This window comes from Nyctereutes procyonoides, unplaced genomic scaffold, assembly GCF_905146905.1.
Source record: "Nyctereutes procyonoides isolate TBG_1078 unplaced genomic scaffold, NYPRO_anot_genome, whole genome shotgun sequence".
NCBI classification, from domain to species: domain Eukaryota; kingdom Metazoa; phylum Chordata; class Mammalia; order Carnivora; family Canidae; genus Nyctereutes; species Nyctereutes procyonoides.
The window spans coordinates 85,511,599-85,537,566 of record NW_026575146.1 but is presented as its reverse complement, the minus strand read 5'-3'; the positions used below and the strand labels follow the sequence as shown (position 1 = coordinate 85,537,566).

The window sequence follows — 25,968 nt, the reverse complement described above, 5'->3', positions numbered from 1 at the left end:
AGGTTAATAAAACAACCCTTAATTTACATTACTACAGAATGACCAGTTTTACTTGTAACAAGCTCTGCTTTAACTTTGTCTCAATAACAGTTTTCTTGATTTTAATCATGGATTTCTGTTCACTCTTTTTTAAAGGATTTTTACCCATTTATTTGAGAGAGAGAGAGCATGAGCGGGGTGGGTGTTGGAGCTGAGGGAGAGGGAGAAGCAGACTACCTGCTGAGTATGGATATGGAGCCTGACATGAGGCTCAATCCCATGACCCTGAGATCATGACCTGACCTAAAGGCAGATGCTTAACTGATTGAGCCACCCAGGTGCCCCTGTTCACTCTTTTTTTTTTAAATAATAAATTTATTTTTTTATTGGTGTTCAATTTGCCAACATACAGAATAGCACCCAGTGCTCATCCCGTCAAGTGCCCCCCTCAGTGCAAGTCACCCATTCACCCCCACCCCCTGCCCTCCTCCCCTTTCACCACCCCTAGTTCGTTTCCCAGAGTTAGGAGTCTTTATGTTCTGTCTCCCTTTCTGATATTTCCTACTCATTTCTTCTCCCTTCCCTTCTATTCTCTTTCACTATTATTTATATTCCCCAAATAAATGAGAACATACTCTTTAATATGTTCTAACTTGAACTCACTTTGTGAGTTATTAAACTTTTTAAAAGCTCAACTTTAAAAGCATTAAACAAGTGTTTCTCTAAATTTAAAAATTCTGCTTTTTAGAGAGCATTTTCTTGCACTCTGGTACAAAAAAAATGACTTTTGTTTAATTGGGTTAAGGTAAATAAGGTGGCAGGGCATCTGGCTGGCTCAGTTGGTGGAGCATGTGACTTTTGGTCTCGGTATGGCCCTTTGGAGCTTCATGTTGGACGTGGAGATTACTTTAAAAAAAAAAGAGAGAGATAATAAACTGATTTTACAGAACCGCAGTGATTTATTAAGATGATTTTGCCCCTTCTAGAAGGCTGGTTTCAGAACAGGAGACATCTGCATGTACAAGACAGACTCCTTCTCTTCCATAAGAGAATGGCAGTCCCTCTTCCTGTCTGTTGACTATCAAAGGCTCTCACTCATCCAGCCACATTAAACACTTCCACTCCGGGTCCTTGCCACTATGTTCTTAAGCCCCATACAGTTCAGTACTTATCAAAAGCTTATTTGAGCTGAGCAATCAGCATTTCTGAAGGATTGGCTGAAAGATACGCAGTTCATCCATTCCCCCCCGCTCTAGATATTCAGTGATCTGTGCCTGGATTAAGCCAGTAGAGAGCTGCCTGCCTGGACCATTGATTCTTGACTTCCCAAAGAATAACATCTATTGAATTGTACTTGATGTCTTGCCAACTACATACAATGAGAGGAATTAAAAAAAAACCTTCTCTGAGACTCCTGCTGTTTTTACTGTACCCATGGGGAAAATTTCTCTTGAGTCTCAGTTCTAGGAGGGCTAGCATCTCTTTTGAACAACTGGTTTGTTTTAATCTTAGAACTTAGGCTTCTATCTCTGTCTGCATTTACTAGTTGAATGTTTTAAGCCCAAATTTGTGGATCATCTCTAGTGAATGTGTTTTATGTACTAACCTCACTTTGAAACCTCACGGATTCATCTTCTTTTCTTTTCTATCTTCATTTTCCTTCTGACAGGATTTCTTCACCCATTTATGTTATATGGATTTTTATAAACTATATATATTAAAAATAAAATTATATGAATTAAAATTATAATCACTAATGATACGCACTGGCATTTGTCAGTTCACCCTGAGGGCCACCATGGGGCCTTTAGTTGTCTTTGTGTGGATGAATCTTCTATCAGTTGTGCCTGCAGACAGAAACCCCAAAGCCAGACAGGCCCTGTGGGCTCTGTATCTGTTTGAGGTTTCAGATCATCATATTATTGGTTTTCTGATCAAAAAATTTGTACTCTACTGGGGTTCAGCTCTCTCCCTCTCTCTGAGACCAAAGAAGCTCACCTTTTATCTATTTTACATGTTAAGTTCAACATGTAAGATATTTTAAAAAATGATTCTGCTTAAAAAAAAGAAAAAAGGAACGGAGAGGGCTTGAAAGTCCCTGTGTTAGAATTCCTCAGTTCTAACAACTATTGAGAATATTTGCGGATTTCATAAACATATGCACACACAGTTCAGTGAAACTAGACACTAAATACATGTATTCAATGGGAAATTATCAGGAAACCATGCATAAGGCACTAATAACAATTTTCATTTTCTTCCTCCCTGATAGAAAATTCTTAATCTGAAGTCAGACGAACACATATTTAAATTTCTGAAGGCAAAATTTGGGTTTGGAGCAACAAGGTATGACCGAATTTAAAATTTGCTTTTTTATATTAATTCAACAGGGACTTTAAAACTTAAGTTGTCATTATGCCTTCAACTATTAATTCCAAGCTGATTTTGAGGAAAAATTTGTGGTTTACTTATCTTGTACTGAATTTAATACTTGGCTTTGTTTTCATTTGTTCCCTAGAGATTTTGATGCAAATCTGTATCTGTGTGAAGAAGCATTTGGCCTCTTACCTTTTAATACATTCGGAAGGCTTTCAGATACTCTCCTTTTTTATGCTTACATATTTGTTCTATCCATCACAGTGATGGCAGCCTTAGCGGTTGCCTTCCATAACCTCAGGTACGGCATGTTCCAGAAACCTATCCCATGCTTTAATGAACTTGGTCTGTGTTGCAGAAAAACTACAAGGTTGAAATTCAAAATATCACACACAAACAGGGTAGTATTGTTCAGCTCAAGGGGAGGGGATTGTAACCAGATTAGAGTGGACTACATGCTCAGTAGTTAAGGATCGACCAGCTAAGGGACAGCAGACAGCAGGCAATGCAGTAAAAACAGGTCTGGGAACTCTGTCCTCTTCGAGCCAGTTCCGCCTTATGCTTATTATGGAATGAGGATACTCAGAGGAGTTCCTCTATGGGGTTTTGTCAGAAGTACGAAAGTTCAAACAATAGTACTTAGAATGGTACCTCACTTCTAGAATATTTTGTAGATTTTAGTTGTCATTAACTGGTGATTATTACTGACTCATAGTCTCCATTTTGTTCTCAGTATTAGTTTCCCATTCTTTTTCTCCTTTTCATCTAGCTGCCTTTTTTATGGCTCGTGAAATATTGAGAGTTATTGTTTGTTTTGTTGTGTCTTATAAAATTGGAGTGGACCATAACTATTAGCATGCACCAAAGTCTTCAGTAATAATTGACTATGTCTCAAAAACCTCACATGTCTACTAATCTGCTAAAAGAAAGAGCACAGAAGTATAAAGACTTTTTTTAAAGCTTGTAGAATACCTACCTACAAAGCCGATGGAGGTTTCTGCATTTACTATCCATGTTAAATTGAAAGAAAATTAAGTGTAAGAAATTGAAGCTACTGTCATTTGTGAAAACTTAATGAAGCTCAGAAGGAAGCCCTTTTCTCTGTAGTTATCTTGCCAATTAAGGTGCTGGTGAGCTGTGATTCGCAGCCACCAGAGAGCTGAGCTGAGAAAGGGCATTAAAATGAGTCCAGATCAGTTGAGATGTTTTATGATTATTAAGAGTGAAGCCACATTGAACCATGAAAATATTTCATCGACTATAAACTATTTTAGTATCTTTCAGAAGTGTTCTTAGCCCGATATTTAGCCCAAGATAAAATTTAGCCCTGTGAAAATAGATGGAAATTATTCTAGACAGTGTAATTTAATATTATTCCAGACACGCCAAGTGTCGACAGGACTCTAGACTGCATGCAAAGCAGGAAGTTCAGTTGGCCTGCAGTATTTTGTGAAAATGTCTGCCATGCTCAATGTGAATCTATGAGCCGTCTCTGCAAGCTGACTTGGTGTATGATTGTAGGTAAAGATTTTAGAGCATCCTCATCTACCAGGTAGGGGTATTAGAACCTTATTAGAAGAAAAGCATTACATTAATTAAAGTAATTTAAGAATTATAGTATCTTATTTTTAATTAGCTTTTAAATAATTTGAAGGATATTTTATCAATGCCAAGTACTTGAAGTATTTCTACCATTTTAGTACTAGGAAGGATGATACTATTATGTTTATGCAACACATCTGCATTATGTGAAGAATAGGATCGCAAGGGGATTAACTCATGGGCTTTGTATATATGGGATTAATCAGAGCTTTCCAGCTTGGTCGGGGAGATCGGGAGAGGTGTTGCAAAATTCTCTTAGGTATCAAGGGAACATGATGAGAATATATGTTCTCTTTGTCTAGAGCAATCTTTTAGTAGCAGCATAGAAGCCAGAGTTTGGGTTGTAATATATAACATCTAAGTAAAGATTATTACCAGTGGTGAAAATTACCCTAGAATATCAGTTTAATTTTCATGTGAATCTAGGGTGATGAATTTCTAGCAAAGAAGAGTTCTCTAGTTGCATGGAACCATCATACATATTCCAAGTCTATGGGATTTTATGAAGGGTAAGTGAGGCCTTTGTAAAAGGTATTGTTTTTATCTTAAATTGACAGCCCTTCTTTCTCTCTCCTCACTCCCTTGACAACAAATGGTGCAACATCCAAACCCACTTGCCCATTTTAGCATCTCTAAAGTTCAGACAACCAGATAGGACAGTATGCACTTCCCCAGTGTGATGCAATTTAGAGTATAGCATATCCCCCATACAGTGTTCTTGCCAGAATAAATGAACTTGACTCTAATAATTAACCTCTAGATCTAATTACAAGTTTATAAGGAGCATGGGAATACAGAAATGTATTAAACACCGCCACAGGGAGACAATCAGCCAAATCCAGAAGGTGGGAGTAGTTACAGGACAAATGATATGTTTCCTTCAGCCAATAAACGGCCTCCAAGTGGAGGATACTTTTATTGATTGAAAATAATTTAAAGAGATCTTGATGTAATGCAGCATGAAAGCTGTGGGTCCTAATTCAAAGAAACCCTGGGGAAAAAAAAAAAAACAATGGCAACGGAAAATAGAGCAAGAATTGGGTGTTAAGTGATAAGGAATTGTTTATTTTATGGGTCTAATTTTAATATAGCCACGTTTGATTTAAAAAATCATGTTAGACATATTTAATGAGGTATTGGTTGGTTAAATGAGGTATTGGTTGGTTAAAATGTGATCATTTGTTCATAAAGGAAGTGAATTCCACATTTATGGATTCATTTTTATTTTTTCTTATTTGTAAAAACTTGTAAAATGCTAGTAACTGCTAGTAACTCATGAAGTATCTTTAAAGATACCTTGCAGTTTAAGTGATTCCAAAAGAATTTTTTCTATTTTCCTGTAACTTAAAGGGTTGAACATTCTAAATTTTTACTTAAAATGAAATTGGTTGAAGTTTAGTTATTAATGCATTAAGTTATAACAGTTTTATCCTCACGAATTCAGAATTGAGTGATGCTGATTCATTTTATCTTAGAGCAATAACACATTTCTAAATCACGAAGGCGTAAGTTTCTGGTATCTCTAAAAAAGATTTAACTAACTTAAAGTTATGTATCCAGCTGTAATTTTGTATGTGTGCTATTTTATTCAGTGACTCCAAAAGCCAGCAATCCACGGGTCAGACGGGAAAGTGCACAATCATCCTGAAACCAGAAACTGCCTACAACCTAATACATACCATTCTGTTTGGATTCCTGGCATTGAGTACAATGAGGTATTTTGCTTTATCTGTTTGCTTGATTAAGTCTTTTATTCGACCACCCTTTCTTTACCTGACATATTTTTGCAATGTGGTTTGGAAACTAACACTCTTCTTCACTGATAATTATGCTTCCCATAAAAATGTCCTTATTTAAGCATCTTCTCCAGTACAAAATATTATTAATAACCAGTTTTTTTCCCCTAATTACCAACATTCCTCTCTTTTTACTTATATGATTTTCTCGAAAGGCAGTAACATTCATAACTAACCCTTTGGCAGATGGTTCCTGCACAGCTTTAGTCAGATTTTCCTATCACAGACGGTACAGCTGTGTCGCATGTCACACTGCAGTCTGTCCGCAGCTGGCACTTGTCGAACTTCGCTTGTCTCTGTTCTTACAGAATGAAGTACCTCTGGACGTCGCACATGTGTGTCTTCGCGTCGTTTGGTTTATGCAGCCCTGAAATATGGGAATTACTTCTGAAGTCAATCCATCTTTATAACCCAAAGAGGGTCAGTGCTGTCCCTTTGCCATTTCACTTTTATTGCTAAGAGTTTTAGGATTTCTTTCATACCAATTCTTGTTGTTTTCAGTAGTTGCCTGATGAAACAGAAACTAAAGTTTGAAGCTGAAAATAGATAACTGACACATTATGATTTTTTTTTTTTAATTTTGAACAGTGATCGTGAGCAGGGGAAGGGGGAGGTGCAGAGGGAGAGGGAGAGAGAGAAACTCAAAGAGGCTCCAGGGCCAGCAACAGAGCTAGAGGTGGGGCTCGGTCTCAGAACCCTGAATCATGCCCTGAGCCAAAATCAAGTGCCCTGACACATGATTTTATAAGGAGTTATTTTTAAAATAATTTTATTATTAATTTAATTTTTTAAATCCTTTATTTTTAACCAGACCATAAGTTAGATATGCTCATTATACTGAATTTAGAAATACTGTAAAGCACACCAGGAAAAATTAAAAATCACCAATAATCCCACAGTTATCCAGACTTATCACTATTATAAGTTATACCTAGAACAAATATTAATAAGTGCATGGTTATGATTAATAGGCTGTAAATGCAGTTTGAGTTGTTCTCCCGTGTAATTTCACAAGGTGGCAACATGATAGAAGCTGTGAGTATCTCATGAGTGATTGGGACCCGACCCTTACATTGACTTAGATGGTGGGCAAATTGGAGAATCGGGCTCTATTAAAGTACATTTCTGTTGTTTTAAAGAGAAAAAAGTCCTATGTTTACAAAGCAACACTGTAAGGCAAAAAATACCTGTGATCTAAATAATGTCTTTCTTATATAGATATGTATAATGCGATATTCAGTACCGATATTAATACTGCTGTATCTGTGCTATAAGGTAAGACTGATTTTCCTCATTCTTGCCATCATTAATTTAGCAGAATAATTGCTTTGATTCATTGTATTCTGTGTGTTATTGGCAAATAGAATGGTTTGCTGAGGTCACAGACATCTCCTTCGCTTCTCATGAAGGCATTTGGCACTGACAGGAAAACTGATCTGTTTCCCAAATAGAATTTAACAAGTAAAAACATTATAGCAAAAACAACCACAGTTTAATTTTTCTAATTAATTTTGGTTTTGACTGACTTACTATTCAGCTAATGCAAATTTTGAAAATAAAGGTATTTTCTGACCTATACTGAAATGAATAAAGTAGAAAAATAATTTACCCCCGTTACCTGTTTTATAGAGTAAGAGATACCGAAATGCATCTTACTTTAACCTGCATGTTTTATTAGATGCTTACGATCATCTTTGTAAGAGCCTGGGCGTATGTAAATATGTACAGTCCCAGATTAGCCTCTTAGCCTTCCTTGTTAGCTGTCCTTCAGTTTCAATAGGAAATTGTGAAATTCTTCATATTCTCAGTTGACTGCTTTCTGAAATAGCTTTAACTGTGTGCTTTAGTTCTGAGAATCTTCTGTAAGAGACAGGGAGTCGCCAGTCAGGCTGACTGTTTGGTGACCCTTTTGTCATGTCTTTGAGATTTAGAGGCTCGAATCTGTACCTGGGCAGGGAGCCCAGACTTTGCTATAGAACTGAGCTTTCACCCACTCTTTTTAAAGAATCTGACGTATTTTTCTAAGTTTAGGGTTTTTTTACTTTCATACTCTACTGTGTCCAGCCCCTCATTTGGGCGGAGGCTGCAAGGAGGAGGGGGTCCCCCATGGAGAGGCCCAGCTAGAGCAGTGCTCAGCTTCTGGTTTTATTTGCTTAGCCCTTCACGTAAGATTTTATCTGAAGCCAAGGTTTTAGGCTAAAAATCATGTTTGGTAATATGGGATGATTCTATTGTAAATATTTCCAATAAGTATGACTTATCTAAATGTTCCTATTTATCAAAACATTTACTGTTGCAGGTAGAGCACTGTGCTAACTCAGATACTAGAAAACATAGAAATAGGTTATTTCTTCCACCCTGCCCCTGGGAATTTTATTACCCTAAATGTAAATAAATGAAACTTCCTTAAAACCTCTGGAAGGCAACAACTAAAGATTAAATAGAATATATGTTTAGTAACAAATGAGGTAACTTGACCTCTTCACATTGGTTCTGAGTGATAAAACGCCCTCCTCGCAGGAAAGATTGAGCTCATCATGTTTCTTGTCTCGCACTAAAGATATACGCACACAATCACAATCTTTTTTCCTGAGTCTCTGTGTGCATAGACTGACTTCTTAGGTCTCAGCCATGTATTTGGAATTTTATTGATTTTTTTTTTTACAGCTATTTGGGGACTTAAACCTCTTGTTCTTGGTGAAATTGAGGAAGGACAGTATAGAATAAATTACACTATACAGTACTGGTTCTCAGAGTATGGTCCCCAGTCAAGCAGCATTAGCATCACTTAGGAACTTGTTAGAAATACAGAGGTTTGTGGCTCACTCCAGACCAGTCCTACTGAATCAAAAATTTTGGGAGTCTAGAAATGTGTTTTCCATGGCCCTCTGGGTGGGGGCTAATGCATAGAACGGGGCTTCTTGGCAGTGGCGCTACTGACATTCTGGCTAGATAAATCTTTGTTCTAGGGGGCTGTCCTGGGTCTCAACATCCCTACTTTCTACCCCCCTAAGTTCCAGTAGTACCTCCCTCCAATCATGACAGTCAGAAGTCACCAGACATTGGGAAACATCCCCTTAGGGGTGGGACAAAATCTTTTCCTCTACCCACCCCTCTTGAAAACCATTACTATAAAAAAAAAAAATGATAGCACAAAAAAGCCATCATTTCCAGGAAATCTATGTAGACATTCTTTGAGTAAGAGAGTCAGTAACTTGGAAGACTCCTTCCAAAGATTGGCCTGATCCACATAGCCCTTCTTGGTACTGGACTTCAGGAGAGACACTGATGCATCCAGCTTTCACTGTTCAAATGTTTTAGATATTCCAGCCTCTCAAAATTTAAAATCACAAAGACGATAAAGATGTTATGTATATTAAGAAGTACCCTGAAACTGAAGCTGTTTTCCAACTATTGAACAGAACTACCTTTAAGTAAAATGAACTCCTATATTTCAAAGCCTGATTTTGAGTTTTACAGAGCGATTGTAATAAGGATTTCAGATTTTCTTGTTAATGGTAGCAATTTTGCTTTATGTCTCTTTAGGACAATACCGTTTAGAAGGGAAAAGCATGCACTTCACTCAAAAGTCGGGAGTTTAGTGAAATTACTACCCTCGTGTTGATTAACTTACTAGTGTTGCTGAAATCTCCTATCATTTAGAAACAGCAGTTAGTTAATCTAACACTTATATTCACGTTGTTTAAGAAGTTTACAGGTGATATTACTAGATTTGAACATTTTCAGAATTAACAACAGCAACTCCCACGCTAGAAAAATATCTCACATCCATTGAATTCACAGATTTTGAAATATATTTTATACCAAAAGAATGAGGACGTGTCATTAAAAAATCGGCATTCTGTTGATTATCCCAATTTGTAGGAATAATTGGAATATTACACAGGTATCATTGAATCACTCTGATTACATCTCTTCTAAAACTTGGAGCCAGCAGTGATTTTCCATCACCAGCATCTTTCCTGGTTCATGCACCCAGGAAACAAGATGAGAATGAGCATTAAAAAATGGCCAAAGATGAGATGAGAAGAAGGGAAAGTGACAGGGCTAAAATACAGCCACCAACCGATCAGGTGCCACTCTGGTTCCAGTTCCTGGTTCTTAAATAAAATTATTACATTTTCTACTTTAGTGAAGCGCAGACCCATCGTCAGTGGCCTTCTTCCAACATAGGAATTCTGCTGTTCACTCTAGACGTATATAGATGATCAAGGCTTCTTAGCCAATTGTCATTTGATACAGCAGTGAACATATAATTAATTGTTGAATTAAACAGGCAATTATGTTAGAAAAGCCGTGGGCTCAGAGTGGGATATTTACACTCTCTCTGCATCACCCTAACTCTCTCAAGTTGAGTAGGAGGCATCAGTGGCATAAATAGAATATTCAAATGCACCAGATTTTCCTGGAGAGTCCTACTTTCAAATACTCCTCTCTCCCATTGTACCTGTAATTATATTAAAATACAACAAGGCATTTGCCCAGATTTCTAGCGGGAACCGTGTAATCACAGTGAAGGGGGGATGGATTTGGAGTCAGGCTGCAGGCGGTAGCTCTGCCACTTTGTGACCTGGCTAAGTCATCTGCCTGAGCCACTGTCTGCGGACTAGTGAAATAGCAGTAGGGAGGACGCCTTCTGTGTCCACCTTCTCCCGGGGTAGCTGCGGGGAGGAAACGAGATTCTGGGTTCCAGCGCATGTTTGCAGCTCTAACGCAGTGCTGTCCTGTAAGGGCACTTTCTGTCTTGAAGGGTAGATGGCACAGTGGAAGTCACAGTTTCCAGTACCCGGTGAGCTTCCTCGCGGTTGCCATTGCTGTCACATCCAAATTAACGTTTTCCTAGATACTAACCCCACCTATGGCAGCATTTTTACTAGAGAAAATGAAAGCTCTTGTTTTAAAAGTTGACCACCCCTCTAGGCCTTACTAGCTTTGGCTCAAGTAGTTTGGCGAGCTGGTCTCGGACTTTGGCTCGTTGACGCTAGGAGGGTGGACTGTGGAGGTGAGGTCGATCCAGCGCTGCAGCTGCCCTGTTTGTCTAGTTCACAAGTCATATGCAGTTTCTCCTCTTTCGTTTTAACCTTAGTGATAGTTGTGGGTGTGGGGGTGGATTTTGTTTTTGTTTTTGTTTTGTTTTTAATTTCAGTTCTGGCCAGGAATGATGGATGAACTCTCCGAGTTGAGAGAATTCTATGATCCAGATACAGTGGAGCTGATGAACTGGATTAAGTAAGAGGATTTTTTTTAACCTTTAAACTGTAAAGTGCCTTTTAAGAGTCACTATAGACCTCATTTGGTGTTTTCTTCTTTCTGAATCTAATTGTGAAGATATATTCATTTTCAAGCTTTTCTTTAAAACTCTCTGTTTGGCAACAGTTTCTTTCCATTTAAGAAATAGTCTCTCTAACCACGATCTCATGAAGGGAAAAAACCCACAAGGAGAGGGAAACAGAGCTGGAGGACATACTCCAGGCCTCTGACAGTCATGGAAAGAAAGCTTTACACTCTCCACCAATTCCACCTTTCTCGTTTCTTTCATTTCAACACCATTCAGATTTTCTGTGACGGCCGACACTTGAGAGTATTCTTTTTCCTTGTTGATCATTTAAAAATTACACTGTAAACCATAGAGTCCTACTAGCTCCAAGCACATTTCAACTAAGCACATTTCCCAAGCCTAGGCCTAAGGAAACCGAAAACGCAAAGTCTTTTCTCTCTTGAACACGGTCATGTGCAGCATTACATTGGTTTTTACTGTTGCCCACGTTTTGTTGCTTTGCCTCAGCACTTGCATCAGGATGAACTTCGTGTGCTTCACAGCTTTGTTAGTGAAACCTGCCTCCCACCAGCACGAATAAACTTTTCTACCCAGAGCACTGTTCCTGGGCCCTGTACTGCTGTATTTCCCTGCTTTACAACCAAAAAGCAGCGGTGTAATTATTCACATGTAAATAGATGTCACCAATCTTGTGTGACATACTCCAAAGGCATCGGCTGTGTCGTCTCCATCACTTAGAATTTTAGTAGCCATATTGGCACTTGCTCATGACGAATGTTTACTAACCAGTACAGTTTAGCACCGCTTGTGTATTAAGAGATGGTAAATGTTTGATAGCTTAGGTCTCCTGAGTGTAATACATGGGTTTTATAGAGATTTATGCCTAAAATATATATATGTGGCTTTGGTCCCAATGTCGGACTGGCTCTGACTAGATGTGGTGAGTATAATTTTTCATATATTTCCAGTGCTGAGATTACAAAGCAGGGCTTTGTCTTTATTTATTTATTTAACTTTAAATCATGGCAGACAATTATAGAGTAAATAATTCCTTCAGTATTTATTGTGTGTGTGTGTGTGTGTGTGTGTGTGTGTGTGTGTGGGAGGGGAAAGAGGGTTATTCATGTAAAGAAAAGCTAATTACCTTTGTATTAACTGTAGTCAACTAGAAATTTATGACACGTACATCTGAAGGTGAGGCGGATATTTGCTGTTTTTAAAATTGCACTCTTGCTACGAATGGTGCAGGGCACCCGCTGTCGGGTATACTCCTGAGGCCGGGGGGCCTGGTGGATCTACCTACATCGTTGTTGTAAACATCCCACCTCCACTGGCCAGTCCTACAGGAACGAACAGTAGCATCAGTGATAAAGATGCACCCCAGCAGAGCCGGGGTTGTGTTTGGCACTGGCGGGCTGGGCATACTTACTGTAGAGCCTCTATTCTCGTGCTTGTCCTCGCAGAAAATTATTTAAAGTAACATTTCTGGTTCTGAAAAATTGTGGATGAGAGATTATATTCCGGGTGTAAAGAAGGCAGTCTGTTAGTCTGTTATTTCTCTCATTTGGGAAAGCAATCTTTGCTCGTTACTTTCTCCTCTCATTAACCTGGTTCTCTCCCCGTATGTAGACCATCCTCTTTTTACTTTCTAAAAAACCCTCAGCAACTGGAAAGCTTTGTATTCTTCCAAAATATTGGTTCCATTGTGATCTAATCCTGCTTGTTTTCCCTTGAAATTCTTCAAATCCAAATTATTGTTTTTGCAAAAATAGCTGCTGGGCATGTTTGTGAAATAAGCTTAAGTGATGATGAATATATGCCAAAATAGGGTCTATTTAGACACAAAATGTATTTGTTTAAATCAACATTTAAATTGGCTCTGGTCTGTCGCCTTCAATTCCAAACACAAAGGAATGTACTTAATATTCTTTTAACTCGCCTTGATTTCTTCTGTTTTTGAAACATAAAATATGACCTTCAGCTTCATTTTAGTACTTTGATTAGTCACATGTGCCCACGACATTACTAGGTCTGAGCTGTGCTGGGGAATAGGCCGTGGCCTAAGGATACATGGCGTGTATCTGAAAGTCTGTCTGTAATTGTCTGAAGGCAGCCACCAGCCTCCGGTGGGGACCCAACCCTGTCAGCGAGGAATGCCTCCTCCTCTCTGCTTTGTCTGCTGCTGTTGTCAGACAGCCACCGTGGTGACAACACATCTGTCCTCCGTCAAGTGGTCACGACAGCTTCTACCGGGGTGGGGATGTACCTTCTGATACAGGATGGCTGCCCTTGATGGGTCAGGATGAGAAACAGTGACCTGGAGAAACCTGAGGGGACACTTCAAGTGACCCTCCATGATGGCACAGGGCACTTCCCCTGTGAAGTGTTGAGAAGAAGCTTACCTGCCATGTCCTGGTCTCTGGTTCCTGTACTTGACGCCAGAGCAGACCACACACCTGCCTTAGGCATCACGCTCGTGCTCCAGGGACGTTGAGCTTCCATTTGCAGATTAGGTCTTGCCGAGGATCCACTTGGGCTTCTCGGGCTTGGCGGGTCAATGGGAAAAAGATCCCATCACCTCAGCAGGAGTAGGTTCTGCTCTTTTGTTTGGAGGGGCTCAGTTATGACCTTTTATTGGCTTAACCAGACAGCCTCCAGGGAAGGTAAAGGGCATTATGTTGGGATATCACTTATTAATATGACAGGAGCTGTAGTGGAGGGATTAGATTTCTATGAAAATGTTTAAAGCATTAATACATGAAGTCATATCTTTTTTTTTTTTTTTTAGATTTTATTTTATTTAGCTGTTGGACAGAGAGAGCGTGCACAAGCAGGGAGAGCGGGAGGCAGGAGAGAGAGGCAGACTCCCCACGGAGGAGGGAGCCCGATGTGGGGCTTGATCCCAGCACCCTGAGATCGTGACCTGAGCTGAAGGCAGATGTGTAATCGACTGGGCCACCCAGGCACCCAACATGAAGTTATATCAGAACTTGTATACTTAGGAATACAATTCAACAGCTGTTTATGGAGCACGGGACATGATGATGACTGTTTGTAAATGGGGTGGCTGTCCCTTCTTTCTTTTTTTGAGAGCAAGAGAGAGCGAGAGAGGTGGGGGAATGGCAGGAGAGGGAGAGAGAGAATCTTAAGTCGGGCTCCACCTCGCAACCCTGAGATCATGACCTGAGCCAAATTCAAGAGTCAGCCGCCGCTCAACCAGCTGAGCCATGCAGGTGCCCTCCATCTACTTTAACTCTCTCTTCACTGAAGCAAAACTTGAGCCTCATGTCAGCCCTATATTGTCTCCATTCTTTTTTTTCTTCTGTATTCTTATTGTTGACTCCATTTAAAGATTTTTAGAGGCTTACCGGGTTTCAAGAGAAATTTTTTTATAGTTCTAATTTTTAGTGATAGAAATTTCCTAGCTTCAGTTCCTTGGAGACTTAAGTTTTAAGTATAAAATTAAGAAAACTTTGAGATTCAATTTCTCATTAATCAGCGAGGACATTTAGTTGACATCAGCCCCAGAATCTTCCCTGGGAGGACGGAGAGGCCACTCGGTCCTTCCCTTGCAAGGCGCCAGGCGGCATGCTCACCTGGTGGCCTGCGTCCCGCGTGACACGGACGTGCCACAGGCCTTGCTCCCCAGCAGATTTTGCCCATGTTCATATTAACTCTTTTGCCAATAATGTTTCCCAGATACAAAGATTAAAAACCTGATGTGTTGGCCTTTTGGTTTTGGGGTGTCAATTTTTTTAATGGTCTGGTATCACTTTGAGCCGGACTCAGGGGGTGCTGGTTGGGCTTTATGTGCGTCTGGGAAGCACATTTCCTTCCATGAGGCCAAATGCCACAACAGCAGTGCTTCGTACCTCATTCCTTTGTGACCCCGAGTGGTTTCATTCTTGGTTCCTGAAATTCTTCTTGGACGTGGTGCAATTAAGACACTCCTATAGATTTGAATATTTTGAGATGTAACATTTTAACTATGGCGCTTTAGAAGATTTCCCACTGGCAGTAGGCTCTCTTCAGTGATGAAGCCTGCGTGTGCCATATTTTCTCAATGGAACTAAGAAAATGGCCCAAACTTCCTTAGCATTTTATCAAAGCAGAAAGAATTACTGGATATTTTAAATATGATGAAGGTTAAGTTCAGACCTTAAATGCCTATAAGCCTCTTTTATATTTAATGAATCATTTTGTGGTATTTGCATAATTCTATAAATTTTTGAAGTGTAGATAAAGCAAATGTTCACACATTATATTATAATGCTCAGTTTACCCATTAGTTCAACAGTAATTAACTTGTTGAAGCTTAGAGCTTCAAAAATAAATGAGATTATTTGTTCAAAATGCCATCAGGTCTTCCTGGAATGACATTTAAATTATGTAATGTAAATCCGTTTGACCTGTGAGTCCTTGTCATTATTTAGTGACATTTCTTACAGAATAAATTGTTTGCAGGTTGGGCAGCCTGCTACAGAGCTTGGCAGAGAGCTATAAAAACAAATTATCCTTTCATTTTATACATCATTTGTTCAAACATTGGTAAAAATTGCTTTGTTTTCCTATAATAGAGAAGTGTCATTCAGTGGTTAAAAGCACATTAGCTATTTTAGACACAGACCACAGACTGTGTCAGCAGAAGTATCTCTGAAGGAGGAGTAGCCAGCGTCACACCTGCCGTGCTGCATATCTGAAGGACAAAGAACGCCTTTCCGCTTTGCCTGCTAAGTTCACCACAGAAAATAGAAAACACGGGGGATCTAGGCTTTTAAAGTTCAGAAAGTGTGTCCTTGTTTTTTGTTTCCCTTTGCTTGTTTTCCTTTGCCTTTGCTTTATGAGTAAACTTAAATATTTAAAGTAGCAGTGAAGTACCCCAGATTTACCATGGGGCTGGCATATCAAACCGAGTCCGTAGGAGAAAACGAATAAACCTCATCTCTGCCATGCTTGGAAGTCAGTAGTTTTCAAAGAAGTATTATTTCTAGTCCATTTTATAGGCATTAGGATACTTGTATTTTGCTACTTTAAAGTAAAACTAAAAAAATAAAGTAAAACTAAAGGGGGATCCCTGGGTGGCTCAGCGGTTTAGCGCCTGCCTTCGGCCCAGGGCCTGATCCTGGAGTCCCGGGATCAAGTCCCACGTCGGGCTCCCTACATGGGGCCTGCTTCTCCCTCTGCCTTTGTCTCTGCCTCTCTCTCTCTCTCTCATGAATAAATAAATAAAATCTTAAATAAAGTAAAACCAAGGATCTTGGTGAAAGACTGTTAACAATCCAGAAGATTGTTACACCAACAGTTGAAACAGATGACATTCAACTTTGACTCTTTACTAATGGGGGGCCACACACTAAAACACGTGACAGATGAGTGCAGTTTATTTCATTTTTCCCAGCGCCTCTAAGCAGTCATGTGACCTACCCCCCTGCCCTCCCCGGGGGCTGCACCCACTGTGGGCAAGGGGACACTCCAGTGTGCTCGGGCCCCCCGGAGGAGAGAGGCAAGATTGGCCACGATGGGACCTTGTCTGGTGTGTTTTGTTTCCCAGGGTAGCTGAAGGCCCACAGAAAGCACTGGCAAACGCGCGCCGCACCGACTCATTTGTTCAGAAGTGTCTGCCTGTAGAGGGAGCCGAGGCTGGCTCTGGTGGCTGACTAGCTAGCACGCTGCGGCCCGGCACCTAGTAGGCCCTCAGCACTGTCGTTTGGACAGAGAATGAGCCTGTAGCTCTCCGGCAAGCAGTTCAGGCCTTTGGACATCTCAGACCTCTGTGAACTGTGAAGTTCCTCCAAGTGGTGGGATCATAGCCCAGGAAGGGAGACGAAACCTTGGTCGTGAGCCACGAATAGAGAACAGGCCAGTCATCGGTATGTGCCACAGTTACAAAATAGACACTAGAAACAGCTCTGCGTCTCCCCGCCGCTGCCCCCCGTTGGAATTCAGAATAGTGATGCTGAGTCTGAAGATTTGCATGGATCTTCTCAGCTCAGCCACAGGCTTTGTCATTTGGGTAGAAAGGCCGGTTCGGCACCCTCTGGGCAGTAGGACTGGAGAGGCCGGGGTTGCCCCCCACCGCTCGCTCTCGCTCTACCCCGTGCTCTGCCAGATGGGGAGACCAGACTTCATTTCTTCCTGCGTCCTCAGTCTGTTCGGTTCCGTGGTCCCAAAGAGCCACTTTTTGGCATCCATCTAATACGTGGCATTAACTGCATTATTTACTGCAGTGGAATGGCTTAAGCCAGTCCGGAGTGTACAAAAGGAACGGAGGACGGCTTGGGGAAACATTGACATTCTCTGTAGTTAGTGTTTGTCGGTGCTCACCCTCTTTGGCCATTCCAGCACGCGGGGATGGGGGCGGCCCCGACGAGCTGCTTAACAAGGGTCAGTTGCATTCAGCTAAGTCTCCTGCTGAGGAGCGCTCACTCCACCATCACGTGTTGTCCCTGAAGCCCTCCTGTCCCCCTGACCTCAAGGGGCCGATGTCAAGAGTTCCCTGTAAGGTGCCACTTCAAGGGGACGGAGCAAACATCTGCTTGTTCTCGGGCCCCTGGGCCTGCCCGTCAGAACACTGACCATCCATCGAGCGCAGCCCCGCTCTCGGAAAACGCTCTTCCGTGGCAGTCCACGCGCCGGGCTCTGGGGTTTAGGGAAGGGAGGGATGCAGGCTGTGTGTCCTCCCCGGGTGCCCGCTGCGCTTGGACCCACGTTCCGTCATGTGAGACAGCTCCTTGAAATCCAAGTGAACGAGGGGGTCATGGTTAGAAAACCCCGAGTTCTTCAAGGAAATGATTTGTAAGCATTGCAGCTTGGACCGTGGGACGTCTTCCAGGCATCCCGAGGCCTCCGTTGGATGGCACTCGCACCGCGGTCTGAGCCTTGCGCTGACGCACGTAGACCTGCTCGTGCCACATGGGGAGCGATGGCAGCCTCTCCCAGAAACCTAGCGCTGGGGTTTCTGCCCTGATCTCCAGATTCGCTGAGAACAGCCTGCTCTGGTTCTTTCTACAGAGTATGCTGAGTTCTAATGATTGCACTTAGACTCCTTCTCAAAACCGTCTCCGTCTTTTCACTCCCCCTGGCAGGCCGGGGCGCCTCTTCCTTAGCCCGGGAAGGGCCCGTGTGGGCTGCGGTGCCCCCCGTGGGCCTCAGCGGAGAGTCGTAGAAGGGCGCTCGTGTTCTTCACAGTAAACCGGCACCTCGTTGATTTGCAAGAGACTCCCATGTCCCAAAAAAATGGAAGGGAATTAAAATCCACTACTAAGATTCTTTCTTTCCGGGGGGCGGGAAGGAAAAATGCTTTCACAGTCATCAGGGAGTCCTTCCTTGACCCACCATCCTTGTCCCTCACGCCCCGTGCGGAGGCAGAGAATCGCAGCTCGGTGGCCCTCGGAGAGCCAGGGGGTCATGATTTAACAACAGGAGTGCCCCATGTTCCCCACAGTCCTTGGACTTTCATCATCAGGACTAAGGAAGGGAACGTAGGAAATACTTGCGTTGCCACATCACAAATGGTGGACATCCCCAAGCGGAGTAGTACATTCCCTGCTTTCCAGAATCTTCTGTGTCCTTTTGTTGTTACCAATTCGCTTTCTCTGGGAAGTAATTTATCACTTATCTGTGGTCCATTTTCTTGTTTGGAACAAAACCAAGCTGGGAGGAACCCGTGATCGCGGCAGTCTCTGGCTTTGTCATCTGTTTGACTGTAGGCAGCCTCTTAGTTAAGTCTCGTACAGAAGGCGATGACCGTCTGCGGAGGTCTGTGTGGTCGGGATCTGCCCCTCTGGGGCGAGACCAGGAGGGGACCGGGGGACTTGGCCTGGAAGGCCCGAGGGCCGTCCACTGTAAGGAAGCCCAGCAAAGCGTCAAGGAGAAGCTTCCCGCCCGCTGTCAAAACCAGGGGAAGTTTCATAAAACAGTTTGAGTGCAAGTGTCAGGCAGCCAGGTGCTGCGTCTCCCCCCAAGTCTCAGGCCTTCCTGACGCAGCCGGGTGAGTCCGGCAGCATGAGGTTGTCTTGTCTTGTTTGTCGTCTGTGAGGAAATCGCAGCCATGGGGTTAACCAGCCTCTCGCGACCTTTCAGCTCCAACACGCCAAGGAAGGCCGTGTTCGCTGGGAGCATGCAGCTGCTGGCCGGGGTCAAGCTGTGCACGGGCAGGACCTTAACCAACCACCCCCACTACGAGGACAACAGCCTGAGGGAGCGGACCAAAGCGGTGAGGGCGGGCCCTGGCCTCCTGGCCGGGGCGTGGGGTGGCGTGGGTGGGCCGCGGGGGTCCCTGCCCCAGGTAGCTCGGCGGCCGAGGCGGGCCTGAAGCCCCTGGCATCTCCTGAGTCGAGGCCTTGCCCTGCCCACGGCCCCTACAGGCGCCCGGAGACCTCCTCCTGCTCCGAAGGGTAACGAGATCCCCAGCCTGCGGTGTAGACAAGGGGGCGTCGGGGAGGGAAGGCAGAGGACGAGGGGTGCATCCTGGTCCCTTGTCTATGCCCAAGTCAGCCGAGGAGGCAGCGAGGGTGCCTGGCTCAGCCCCAGAGTTCAAGCGGGAGGGGGCCGTGGGGCTGGGCCTCAGAGCCCGCATCTGGGGACTCACAAAACCCACGCCCTCAAGGTCCTGGTGCCCTCGAGTCCTGGGGCCGCCTTGGGCGTGAGGATGGCCCACGGCCTCCAGCTGCAGGGCCGAGGCCCCCCTCTGCCCCTCCCCCGACACCTGCAGGCTGGCACATCCGTGGACATCCGCGTGCAGGAAAGCGGCCGGCGCCCCTCTCTGTCACCCACCGCCAGCCCCCTGCACACGTGCACACGCGGAACGTCCTCCCAGTGTCGAGTCCCAGAAGGCGGGGTGCTCACCTCGTGGGTGCTCGCCCAGCATGCCACGCTGGTGGCGAGTGGGAGGGTCGAGAGAGCGGGGTGGGCTCCCCGGACCACGCAGCGAGCACCTAGCACCGAGGCCCGTGGCGCTCTTCCTGCACGACCGCCAGGCCACAGGCTGGGCTCCTCGTGGTGAGGGCGCCGCACGCTCCCCCTGGATGCCTAAGGCGCCCCGTCCCCCCACCATCTCTGTGAAGGTGCAGCGCTGTCCTACCTGCACCACCTGCACTTGGCCTCTCGTGCCGCAGGACCCCGGGGACGCCTGAGTCCATGTCTGCGGGGTGGCTGCCCCCCCCCCCGGCCCGGGCTCCGTGACGACAGCCGCCTCTTGGGACCCCCATCCCCCCGCGCCGCTCACTCCCGGCAGCGAGGGCCACTGCCACCCCTTCCACGTCGCTCTCCCGTCGCAGGTGTATCAGATATACGCCAAGAGGTCCCCGGAGGACGTGCACGCCCTGCTGAGGTCCTTTGGCACCGACTACGTCATCCTGGAGGACAGCATCTGCTACGAGCGCAGGCACCAGCGGGGCTGCCGGCTGCGGGACCTGTTGGACGTCGCCAACGGGCACGTAAGCACATCGTCCCCTCGCTTCGTGTGGGGGCCACCCGGGTGTCTGTACCTTCTAGAAGGATGTCCCAGCCACGTCCAGCAGAGCACCTCTGCCTTCAGCTGATCTGTGTCCTGGGGCTTTGCATAAAATTCGTCTTTAAAGGCTTTGCCGTTAAAACAAGAGCTCAGCCTCCAAAGACCTGAGCTCCGGAGCATCGTCTGGGCCGGTGCATGAGTGTGGCTGGGACGGCAGGGCCGCGCCCACGCTGTTCCCGGCACTGCCCTCAGACACGGCTTCCTGTGGCCGAGCCTGTGTCCCCGAGCAGCAGGCTGCCTCTCCCTCCTCCCTCCGGAGGAACTTGGCCTTGGAACCCCGCCAGGCCTCAGATGAGAGCACAGCAGAGGAGTTGCACCAAGAGGCCGTGTGTGCTGAAAATGAGGGGGGAGAAATGATAAGCCATTTGGAAATAATAAATTCTCAAAAAAGAAAACTTGACCATACAGAATTAGAGACTCAGAACGCTTAGGATCTACTCTCTTAGCATATTTTTTTTTAAGATTTTATTTATTTATGAGAGACACACAGAGAGGGGCAGAGACACAGGCAGAGGGAGATGCAAGCTCCCTGCAAGGAGCCCAAAACGGGACTCGATCCCCGGCCCCCGGGATCACACCCTGAGCTGAAGGCAGTCGCTCAACCGCTGAGCCACCTGGGCGTCCCTCTCTTAGCATATGTCAGGCATGTGGGTAGGACCATGAACTGTGGTCACCATGCTGTGCGGTCAGAGCCTCAGACCTAATTCACCTTATTACTGCAGGTTTGTCCCTTTGACCGACGTGGAAGTATTAATTAGCTTGATTGTGGTAATCACTCCACCATGTATGTGTGTATCAGATTATTGGGTTGTAGCCCTTAACTGTATGCAGTTTAGTCAATTACGCTTCAGTAAATCCGGGGGAAAGAGAACATGAGATTCAGATTTTTGCCCAAGGAAAGTAACTGTCTATAACTATCTTGAATTCAGAGGAGATAACAGACCCAAGACTTGCATTTAAATTTTGATTTGTGTGTAACTTTCTCTAACTAGACCATCTGATGAGTTGGAGGATTTCCTCTGGTCATAGTAATTCTTCTCTGCATTTCACTTTTTTTTTTTTTTTTAAGTATACGTGCTGCCAAAGCGAGCACTCTGCATCTCATTTTTGTGAGAGTGACAGTGTAGTTAGTACGTCCCGAAGAACAAGGAGATCCAAGTTCTACTTCTCGCCTTGCAGTTAAAGGTGGTCCCTGTGCGACCGTCAGCTCCCCTTCTCAGCCTTGGTTTAAACTTCCGACGGGGAAGAGGTAGACCAGATAATCTTGAAGCAGCCACTGACATTGAAATAATACAACTTACGTAGCTGTAACACATGACTCTCAAAGAAACCCAACACCTGTTCCTACTTCTCTCCTCTCCTATCAATACGATTTTGTTTCCCAAACCGTGTTTGGTTTTGTTTTGGCTTTAGATGATGGATGGCCCAGGAGAGAACGATCCCGACTTGAAACTTGCAGGCCACCCTCGCTTCTGCGAAGAGATAAAGAGAAACCTGCCACCCTACACAGCGTACTTCACTAGAGTGTTCCAGAACAAGACGTTCCATGTTTACAAGCTATCTAGAAACAAGTAACCAAGCTCTCTGTCCAACCTCTATTTTTGATACTGAAATTCCATCCTAATGCAACTCAACAGTAACATTTCATATGTCTTTAGGTAGCCTGTACCACAAAGCTGTGATAGGAGGAAGTTGTAGAGATGTTTACACAAGCGTCACCGTCCTCAAAAGTATCTTAACACAAGCTTCTCTTTTTTATCTCGTTTCATTAATGTTCTTTAGCCTAAAGGTTCTCACCTTTCTAGGAGTGGTCTCAAATTTTGTTGTTGGGGAGAAACGTAAGTGTGCCACAGGTAGCCTGAACAGCCACACGTCATTCAGGAAATCCAGAGGCTGTTCGGGATCTGAAATACTTTCAATTGACTTCAGACAGCTATGGTTGAGTCGAATTAAGGGGATGCATAGTTAAATTCTTCAGTATCGTTTCACTAGTGAAGACCAACGGGGAGCTTTTTAAAAAGCTCTTTATTGTCCTGTTTCACCTAAACATTTTATAATGTTTTCCAATCGTCATGCTTTTAATATTTTTTTAAAAAAATCATGTTAGGTCTTTGTATATATATCTAAAACTTTTCGTTGTGCCCTGTCTGAAATGTAAAGTTTAGCACTTCAGTGTGTGTGTGTGTGTGTGTGTGTGTGTGTGGGCGCGCATGCATGCAGGTGCATGTTTTAATGTGGGATACAGAAAAGTGTGACAAATTCATTATTGTAAGTCGTGAAAAGAGCAGAAATGTTATGTAGCCGAGCAGAATTTGTTACTGTTTAGTGTTATTTTAAAACCTATTGATACTATTTAGCCTATCCTGCAAGTAAGAAAATTTTTCTTCATTTCTTACTCATTTAAATTTACTGGGTTTGCAAAATTTTCTAAACTTTTTGTTTTTAGCCTTTGTATTTTTTACAGCCTAGAACCTTGCAAAGTCTGAATATTTTTAAAATGTTCTATCTTAACTAATTCACGAATACAATATTTTTGGCAGAGAGCATTTTCATACCAAATTTGATTTGTGGTCTCCAATCTTAACTGTGAGGGCCCGGGTAATGTTATTCTTTTTCTTACTAAAAGGTAACTAAGTGCCTCTAAGTCATGCTTATTTGTAAACAACAAAGAGGATTATGTATACCTGTTCAAACATTTTTTGATGATTGCTTTTCTAATTAATTTCTAATGAGGGGGACATGTAAAAGTTGCTGATAAAAGCTTATTGCACATTTAACTAAATCAAGGTGGCTAATGAAATTAACTTTCTCCCCTGTTCTTGCCAACTGGAAATGATGGAAAGGTCTCTCCTTGCACTTGTACTGAAGTACCCTAGGCATCAAGCTAGACAGATCACACGTCCAAGTTATTTCACATTCAGTTACTACTTATTAAACAGTGTTCAAAAAAAGAAATTTTAGACTGTCATGTTGGACTCCAGGATACTCGGCTTTTTTATCCAAACTTATTTAAATTAAAAAAAAAATTGGCTGGGTTACTAAATGATGCAGCTGAAACACCTGAATTATGTCTTTCCTATATTCTGTAAGAAGGTTGGAGACCACTGCAGTTTAGGGTAACACAGTAACAAAACACTTTAATCAGTAGGAGAACTTTAAGCCAGGAATGATGCATGCCTGGTGTGGCTGACAGCATGGGTCAGCACATCCTTCGGCGAGTGCCTTACTTTTCATTGAAACGAAGCACACGTAAGGTACATGTTAGACTACGTAGTTTTGTTTTTAAAGTCCTCGATCACCTTCCAGATATATTCCAGTTTTATTTTAAATACTTCTATATGCACTAATCTAAGCGTTTGCATACGTGGAGTCTCAGCATAAGAAACACGTCCTTAAATGTGTATGCTTATCACCATCTTGATGGCACGCAGGAATCTTTTTCTCCTAGTGTAGGTGCCATTGTTGCCAAGATATTTAGTGTTTAGTCTTCAGCGAAAAATATAAAGTGCCAAAAAAAAAAAAAATCTTGCAAGACAGAGTCCATACATACACTCTTTCCAAGACACTGTGACCATGTGTAGTAGACATTTTTCTTTGCTGATGAACAAGTCTGTCAACAAATCCCATTAAACGTTCTTAGCGTTCATCAGTATTCTCTTGTATGATCTTCTTGTTGGAGTCCGCAGGAGGAAAGGGGAAGAGTGGCTGACGCCTGGCTCTGTACCAGGCCAGAGCAGGGCACCGGGGGCCGTCGCTCCCACCACACAGATCTCAGCAGCTGTGTTAATGTTTGGTCGTGGCCTCAAACGTGGCTGTTTTTTTATGGGGAGGATAACCCCTTGATGTTGCTTCAGAGCTAGCTAGCTAGAAGAACCTCTCAGTACAATAAGTGCTCTTAATGATCCTCTACTTACGTGACTCCCCAGATTCCCTGACTGTCTCCACCCGTCTTGTGAGCTGACGAACCAGACTGCTCCCCAGTGTCCTCTCATTCCCGAGCTCCCTCCTGTGAGTTCTGTACTCGTACCAAACTGCCCTGTGCGAGTTCCCCTTCTTAGAGTAAGTACACACTTCAACACAAGCATAGGAAATGGCGTAAAAAGGGTTATTTCTGAAAATTAACTTGACTGCTTTGGTAAGGCTTGATAACGTTGAGTCACTAATAAAAACTGCTTTTGAGTAAATTACCTGTGGTTGGGAAAATTATAAAATATTGGGAACATGAAATTCAAGAAAATTTCAGAGCTCAGATTGCTTTATAAAGTACCTGTTGCACCTTTAAAAACATCTCTACTGACCAGAGGTATTAGAACATACCCAAACCACGTTCCTGGTACGATTTATGCAAGAATAGAACTGGAATCATTGAACCCTTATTGCAAAGGAAAGACCCTGGCTTCACAGCAGAAGATTAGCAAATGAATGGACTATTACACATTTAAGGTTACGATTCCCTACTTAGATCTACTTACTTCATTAAATGGCTTCATTAAATGACTGATACTGATCACAGTGGCTATTAGAGATTCTAGTATAGTTGAAAGGTTCCAGTCACTTTTATTACAGTCCGAAGAAATAGGGATTCGTTTCAGATATATTAGCCAGGAGCATAATTAGGTGTTAAGTAGGCCATCTGTTGTCCACTTACAGACGATTTTCTTTCTTTGTGAGGTCAGCTGGGGGTGCGCGTGTGTGTGCACATGTGCGCGTGTGCGTGTGTTGGTCGGTGCTGCCGGAGGGCTAGGACTTATGTAGATATTTCATCTGGTCTGCATCTTTATTTCACAGTTAACTAAAAATGTTTACTCTCATTCCATGTGAACTTTGTCTAAGATGTACCAATTTTAGCTTATCTTTGGCCAAAACTTACCTGAGTTAACATAGAAATACTCCCATTTTTAAAATTCAGTTGAAACCTTGGAATTAAATAGGAAGATACAAAATGTTCCCAGATCATGTATCTTGGTTAATATGCTCCCAAATGCTTTATATATGACAACCTTTTTGGCCTAGAAGAGAGTGCTTATCTGTTGATGGAAAAAAGCTTTTAAGATGAGAGTGGCTTGCTTTCTTGTGGCAATTGGCAATTGATTTTCTGTATTTAACATCCTATGGGTAAAATCTTACGAAGAGCTTTTATAATTTGTTGTACTGAATTGTACGGAGATTATATACTAAATAAAGCTCTTTTAAAGTACACAAGAGGAGTGTTTTTCCTTTCTTTGAAGGTCAGAAACCAAGGAACGAGCTACTGAAGTTATTAAATACGTGCTACATAAATTCTGGTCCCTAGAGATGGATGTTCCAAGGTCTCAGCTGGACTTGCTTAATGTCGAAGGAGTTTGTTTTTTCATGGAATTTGATAGCTGCTTACTTGTTTCACTTGAACCTCAGGGTTATAG

General features: G+C 43.2%; 1 protein-coding gene across 6 annotated transcripts in view; it reads left to right on the top strand.

Annotated features, from left to right (window-relative positions):
• Positions 1–25,768, top strand: part of DPY19L3 (dpy-19 like C-mannosyltransferase 3) — a 69,287-nt gene extending 43,519 nt beyond the window's left edge. For 5 of the 6 annotated variants that reach the window (XM_055310108.1, XM_055310109.1, XM_055310107.1 and 2 more), the window contains 9 exons: positions 2,252–2,325; positions 2,498–2,656; positions 5,550–5,672; positions 6,062–6,173; positions 6,972–7,028; positions 10,921–11,003; positions 19,135–19,267; positions 20,331–20,489; positions 21,980–25,768. In XM_055310108.1, the coding sequence (XP_055166083.1) occupies positions 2,252–2,325; positions 2,498–2,656; positions 5,550–5,672; positions 6,062–6,173; positions 6,972–7,028; positions 10,921–11,003; positions 19,135–19,267; positions 20,331–20,489; positions 21,980–22,141 (1,062 nt within the window). In that variant the 3' untranslated portion in view covers positions 22,142–25,768. The remainder of the gene's footprint in view (positions 1–2,251; positions 2,326–2,497; positions 2,657–5,549; positions 5,673–6,061; positions 6,174–6,971; positions 7,029–10,920; positions 11,004–19,134; positions 19,268–20,330; positions 20,490–21,979) is intronic. The other variant, XM_055310110.1, reaches the window with a different exon arrangement.
• The last annotated feature ends 200 nt before the right edge of the window (positions 25,769–25,968 follow it).